The sequence below is a fragment of the Chiloscyllium plagiosum genome, chromosome 20 (genome assembly GCF_004010195.1).
Source record: "Chiloscyllium plagiosum isolate BGI_BamShark_2017 chromosome 20, ASM401019v2, whole genome shotgun sequence".
Classification (NCBI taxonomy): Eukaryota; Metazoa; Chordata; class Chondrichthyes; order Orectolobiformes; family Hemiscylliidae; genus Chiloscyllium; species Chiloscyllium plagiosum.
In genome coordinates, this window is record NC_057729.1 from 58,801,590 (window position 1) to 58,808,477 (window position 6,888).

Consider the following 6,888-nt stretch of genomic DNA (forward strand, 5'->3'; position numbering starts at 1 on the left):
TCTGTCTCTCCCCCCTTCTTCTCTTTCCTATCCATCTCTCTCTCTCTCTCCCCCCATTCCCCTCTCCTCTTTGCTCTCTCTACGTCCCATCTCTCCCACGCCTTCTCTTTGCTCTCTCTATCTCTCTCCCATTCTCTCTCCTCTATGCTGTCTTTATCTCTCTCTTTCTCTCTCCCCCTCTCCCCCAAGGTGTTGAATACAGTCTGTTGGTCCTTGCTCGAGATGGCACACAGATCCAGGAGGTGACCTTGACACCAAGTCCCGAGGGTAGCTCCAATCTCATGACCGACTTCCTCATCATCCCTCAGGTATCTTAATTCCAGGCCCTGGGGTGGGGTCGCGACGTTGGATTGGTCACCATCAGAGGTTATGGGGCTGAGGGCAGGGTTCACAGTTGGAGAGTGTGAAAGTGTTGGGGATTGGTGGTGCACATCTGGTGCAATGGTCATGGACTGGGAGGGTTGAGGTTTTGGACCTTAAGGGGTCAGGGGCCAGGGGTTGGCTGATGACGTCAAAGGTTCAAGGATGAGGGACAGGGGACTACTGTGAGGTGGGTTAGCGATGAGGGTTGGGGTATGAAATCAATGCTGGGAGGGAAGGGGACTTATTGTGCTCCGTTTAACTCAAGCTATTTCACTCCTTTTGACAAAAATACAATCAAATGCCCACCCACGCACTCATACATTTTCGTGCACTGTCAGGGAGTAAGTGCTGAGGGAGTGCCGCATTGTTGGAGGATCAGTGCTGAGGGAGTGCTACACTGTTGGAGGGTCAGCATTGAGGGAGTGCTGCACTGTTGGAGGGTCAGTGCTGAGGGACTGCTGCTCTGTCGGCGTGTCAGTGCTGAGGGAGTGCCGCACTGTCGGAGGGTCAGTGCTGAGGGAGTGCCACACTGTCGGGGGTCAGTACTGAGGGAGTGCCGCACTGTCGGAGGGTCAGTGCTGAGGTAGTGCCGCACTGTAGGAGGGTCAGTGCTGAGGGAGTGCCACACTGTCGGGGGTCAGTACTGAGGGAGTGCCACACTGTCGGGGGTCAGTACTGAGGGAGTGCCGCACTGTCGGAGGGTCAGTACTGAGGGAACGTCGCACTGTCGGAGGGTCAGTACTGAGGAAGTGCCGCACTGTCGGAGGGTTAGTACTGAGGGAGGGCCGCACTGTCGGAGGGTCAGTGCTGAGGGAGTGCTGCACTGTCGGAGGGTCAGTGCTGAGGGAGTGCCGCACTGTCGGAGGGTCAGTACTCAGGGAGTGCCGCACTGTCATAATAGACAGTGGTTTGAGCAGCTCCCCCGACACCCCGGGTTACGTTGTGAATAGTGAGGAGCGACTCAGGTTTAACTTTAGATTAAATTGTTCTTGCAGAGAGATGAGCTCTGGGTCGTGTGCAGTCAACGAGCAAATGTTTACATCTGGAAAACGGATGATCTCAAGGATCCGATCCAAACAATCCCACTGCCAGGCTGTGCAAACATCTCCTGCATGATCCATGTCAAAAATCAGGTACACAAATGATACGTCCCCAATCAGGGTAAAGTATCGAACCAGAACCCCGAAATAATCCCCAAATGTAAACACTGCCCGTTACTAACCCCTAAATCATATCTGTAACCCTAACAAATTCCTGGACCTTAACCCTAACCCTAACTAATTCCTAAGCCTTAACTTCTCTCCAAACTAACCCCTAACTCTATTGCTAACTGTAATAGGTGGTAAGTAACATTATCGCTGCACAATACCAGGCAATGGCCATCTCCATCAAGAGAGAATCTATCACCCCTTGACATTCAATAATGTTACCAGACTGTAGTCCCAACCCTGAAAACCCTGGGGGGGATTACCTTTCACCAGAAACTGAAGTAGACTCGCTGTGTAAACATTAATTAATGAAGTTTGTTCCGTGTCAGTGGGTTAATTTCCTGGAACTTCCTTTCTAACAGTATTGTGGGTATTCCTACACAAAATTTAAGGAATGATCTGCTCGAGGAAGTGGTGGAGGTGGGTATAATTACAACTTTTAACCGACATATCAATGATTACATGAATAGGAAGGGTTTAGAGGGATATGGGTCAAACGCTGACAAATGGGACTAGATTGGGTTGGGATATCTGGTCAGCATGGGCGAGTTAGACCAAAGGGTCTGTTTCCGTGCTGTACATCTCTAAGACTGTAAGAAGGCAGCTCACCTGCACCTTCTCCAGGGCAGCTAGCAATAGGCAATTATTGCTGAGCCCAGCCAGTGATGCCCACATCCCATCATCCAATAACAAAATCCCTGTCTAACTCCTAACGCTGTTGCTAACTCCATCTTTAATCCGAACCCAAACCCCTCACACATTGCTAATCTTAATGCTAACTCTAATCTCCCTTTTATACTAATCCTAGCTCTAACCAATCTATCCAGTAAACCTTACACTAACCATATCCTTAACCCTAAAATAACCATAAACCCTTATGCTCATCTTAAACTGAATGCCAACCCTAAGCCAACCCCTAAACTTAGTCATAATCAAACCTGTCTGGAAATCTTGATATTAATTATAACTCCAGATAATCTTCTAATTCTAATCCTATCCCTAATCTCAATTTGACGCCAATTCCACCATGAACACTACCACAAATCTGATCCCAATCTAACCTCTAACCCTAACTCCTAATACAAACTCAAATGCAGATCTAATGCCAATCCTAACTCCTAGACAGAAGTGGGGGTGTCCGCCGATGATTGCACAATGTTCAGCACCATTCACGACTCCTCAGATACTGAAAGTGCAACAAGATCTGAACAATATCCAAGCTTGAGCTGACAAGTGGCAAATAACATTCACGCCAAAGAAATGCCAGACAATGACCATCTCCAATAAGAGGCAATCTAACCACTGCCCCTTGACATTCAATGGTTGAATCTCCCACTATCAGCATCCTGGGGGTTACCATAGACCAGAAACTCAACTGAACTGACTAGGTTAACACAGTGGTTACTAGAGCAGGTCAGAGGCTAGGAATCCTGTCGTGCGTAACTAATCCCCTGACTCCCCAAAGCCTTACCACCCAGCATCCAGGGAACAGGAGAATCGACGTTTCGGGCATAAGCCCTTCTTCAGGAATGAAGTGCTCTGACCTGCTCTTGTAACAGTGGTTACAAGAGCAGGTCAGAGGCTAGGAATCCTGTCGTGCGTAACTAATCCCCTGACTCCCCAAAGCCTTACCACCATCTTCAAGACACAAGTTAAGAGTATGATGGAATACTCCCCACTTGCCTGGATGGAGGCAGCTCCAACAGCACTCATAAAGCTTAACACCATCCAGGACAAAGCAGTCACTTGATTAGTTCCACATCCACAAGTATCCATTCCCTCCACCAGCGACGGTCAGTAGCAGCAGTGTGTACCATCTACAGCATTGTGTACCATCTACAAGATGCACTGCAGAGATCAGAGTCAAAGAGTAGCACAGCATAGCCAACCAGCTCATGCCAACCAGATATCCCATAATCCCTAAATTAGTCCCACTTGCTTGTGTTTGGCCTATATCTCTTTAAACCTTTCTCATTCATGAATTTATCTAATGTCTTTTAAGCATTGTAAATGTACCGGCATCTTCTGGAAATTCATTCACCAAAGATCCTTGGACAGCACCTTCCAAACTTGCAACCTGTACCATTCAGAAGGGCAGGGCAGCAGGTAGCTGGGAACATCACCATCTACAGGAAGTGCTCCCAGACAGGGCAGTGTGCCATTCAGAGCACTGCCTGCAGGTTACGGTGTGTCCAGGTGCTGTCTGAGGCCATTGGCCTCCGTGGTGCAGGCACTTTGTGGATTTCCCTCTTTCGGAGCTCATTCATGTAACCACCCATCAGATTCCATGCCTGTTACAACATGTCTTACCTGGTATACCAGCAATTCTCCAAACCTAGGGTTTTTATTGCTTGGTAGGTTTACTGTGGGTTTCAGCTGTCTCTGGTAGCCCACCCCCACAAAGTTCATCAAGTTGAATGTGAACTCCTCCTGACTCTGTCTGTCCTACATCCAGGTCTGGGTTGGAGGAGGAGGAACCACCAACAACAGCAAGGGTCGCATTTACATCATCAACTCGGAGAGCCATTCGCTGGAGAAGGAACTGGAAGCACCTTGTGGTGGTATTGGAGCTCTCTGTTCAGCTGAAGATCGGTATGTGTTGAGTGGGACACAGGACAGCAAGGCCATCATCTGGAAAGTGGACTGAGCTGTTACCATCTGACCCAGAGGCACAGAGCCACCATTTCCCAACCTCGGTGTGTTGGATGCTATTTTTCCGTCAGGCTGCTTTGGGCCAGTGTTAGAGGTTAGAGGGAGTCAGGGGAGCGGTTTTGACACATTCTCCCTCTGTCTGCCTCCTTTTGCCAGGGCTGGAGAGGTCATTGGTGGAGCAGCAGTGACTGAGCAACCACCTCCCTCAACAGCCCCCTCTCAGGAGAGTCTCAGACATGCAATTTTCACTCTCCGCCCCTCCCTCAGAAAATTTGGACCACACCTCACTGAATTAAAGGAGCTGTTTGCCAACTGACCCCTGACCCCAAAGATGTCAACGACTGGAGATGACCGGTGACCAGAAACAAGCAACAGCACGATTACCACAAGGGGCGGCAACTGGGAATAAAAGCAGTCCTCTAACATTCCTTTGTATTAAATCTTATTTAAAAATTACTTTAGTACATAATCAAACATGTGTTGTGTGTGGTTGGTTCTGCAGATCACCTTTACCTGAATTACATGGTGTCAAACCCCTCTCAGTGCCAGCCCCTGTCCTCACCTTCCCGCCAACACTCTCAGGGACAGGGAACTGAGTAGGACAGTCATCCAAATCATCACATCACTGCAAAAAAAAACTATTTTCTCAAACATATGTAACCACTGACTGCTCCCACCATTGGGCAGTTAATCTCTCACTCCCCAGTAAAACATGGAGAGTAAAGACAGAGATTTGACGTCCTATTTAACAGTGGGTGAGTAGTGACAGATCTTAGGGCTCTAACCTTTTACACGTACATTACTCAAAGTGATTAAGTATAAACCCTTAAAGGGAATGAGTAAAGAGCAGGGAAGCTACTCTCTTCATCACATCTTCCTCCTCTCTCCTCGGATCCTAGAATCCCTACAGAGTGGAAACAGACCCTTCAGCCCAACAAGTCCACACTGACCCTCTGAAGAGTAACCCAGCCAGACCCATTCCCCCTACCGTATATTTGCCCCTGACTAATGCACCCAACCTACATATCCCTGAACACTGTGGGCAATTTCCCATGGCCAATTCACCCTGAGCTGCACATCTTTGGACTGTGGGAGGAAACCAGAGCACCCGGAGGAAACCCACACAGACACAGGGAGAATGTGCAAACTCCAAACACAGTCGCCTGAGGCTGGAATCGAACCTGGGTCCCTGGCGCTGTGAGGCAGCAGTGCTCTTTCAGGATGTTAAGAGCAGTGAACCATGAATCAAAGACTAAATACGAGAGATTTAGATCAGAGGGCAGAGAAACCTCTTCGTACACATAGGGTGGACCAAGTCAGAAATCACAGGTTACAGACCCACAGGTTTATTTGAAACCACAATGTTTGGAGTACTGCTGCTTTGTCAGGTGCTGGGGTGAATGGTCTGTGCTGTAGATTAATATCACTGGGCAACAACGTGGTTTATCCAAAAGTTAAATGATAGCAATCTGCAGTAATATGCCTCTCCTCACTGGGACAGAGGGAGGATTTCCTTTCATTATACCCTCCTCAGATTCAGATCAATACCTGCCACATTCTTGGGAAAACATATCAACTAATGGAGATATTCAAGCTGCATTTCTCATTACTGACATTTCCAGTTACTGGTTTAATATCAATTTGCTCAGTCCTGAATTTTATCACACCCTTGTTTAACACCGTGCTGTCCCTGTCCTGGGAGTGTTTGATGGGGAACAGTGCAGAGGGAGCTTTACTCTGTATCTAACCCCGTGCTGTCCCTGTCCTGGGAGTGTTTCATGGGGAACAGTGCAGAGGGAGCTTTACTCTGTATCTAACCCCATGCTGTCCCTGTCCTGGGAGTGTTTGATGAGGAACAGTGCAGAGGGAGCTTTATTCTTATCTAATCCCAAACTGTTCCTGTTGTGGGGGGTGTTTGATGGGGATTAGTGTAGTGGGAGCTTGACTTGGTTTCTAACCCCATGCTGTCCCTGTTCTTGGGATGTTTGCCATTGAATCCTTGAAGGTGTTTCTGCCCTTGGCTCCCGATCACATTCTGATATGAACAGCTCATTTAGAATCTCAATGCCAGACTGGTGTACCTTCATCATCTATGTTCAGTTGTAATGGTCTCACTGTCTACTCACCAATCCATCCACAACCTCCTTTCGGACTCAGTGTTACTGAATAATCCAAAGGATGATTTGTTTGTGTAACTCCCTGCCTCTGGCCTCTGCAACATGAATCTCTATGGTGGAGACAACACTCATTGAAATCAGGCTCACAGCCTCCATAGGATGGAAAGGTTGGGGTGTGTCTGTGAGTGTGTGTCTGTGTCAGTGCACAGAGAGAAAGGCTGAGGGGCTTAGAGATGGCTTTATTGACAGATAGTAACATGAATGGAACAGTTGCCTTGGTAACATTGGGTCTCAGTAAAAGCCGAGTGTTAAAGCTGTTGGATGATCAAATCCCGAGTGGCTAACCAATGGAGAAGGATATGTGCCACTCTGTGATGGAGCTTAGCAACACAGAAACAGACCATTAGGCCCAATTACTCCATGCTGGTGTTTGTGCTGCATTCAAACCTGCTCCCATTCCTTTGACATCCCCACCCCCCCCCACCCCATCAGCATAACCTTATCCTTTACCCCCCCCCGCATCAGCATATCCTTATCCTTTACCCCCC

At 48.2% G+C, this 6,888-nt stretch overlaps 1 protein-coding gene across 1 annotated transcript in view; it reads left to right on the forward strand.

Moving 5' to 3' along the window:
- Positions 1 to 4,692, forward strand: part of LOC122559887 (DENN domain-containing protein 3-like) — a 122,539-nt gene extending 117,847 nt beyond the window's left edge. Inside the window, exons 21-23 of the mRNA XM_043709994.1 lie at positions 190 to 308; positions 1,359 to 1,496; positions 4,027 to 4,692. Of these exons, the coding sequence (XP_043565929.1) occupies positions 190 to 308; positions 1,359 to 1,496; positions 4,027 to 4,218 (449 nt within the window). The 3' untranslated portion in view covers positions 4,219 to 4,692. The remainder of the gene's footprint in view (positions 1 to 189; positions 309 to 1,358; positions 1,497 to 4,026) is intronic.
- The last annotated feature ends 2,196 nt before the right edge of the window (positions 4,693 to 6,888 follow it).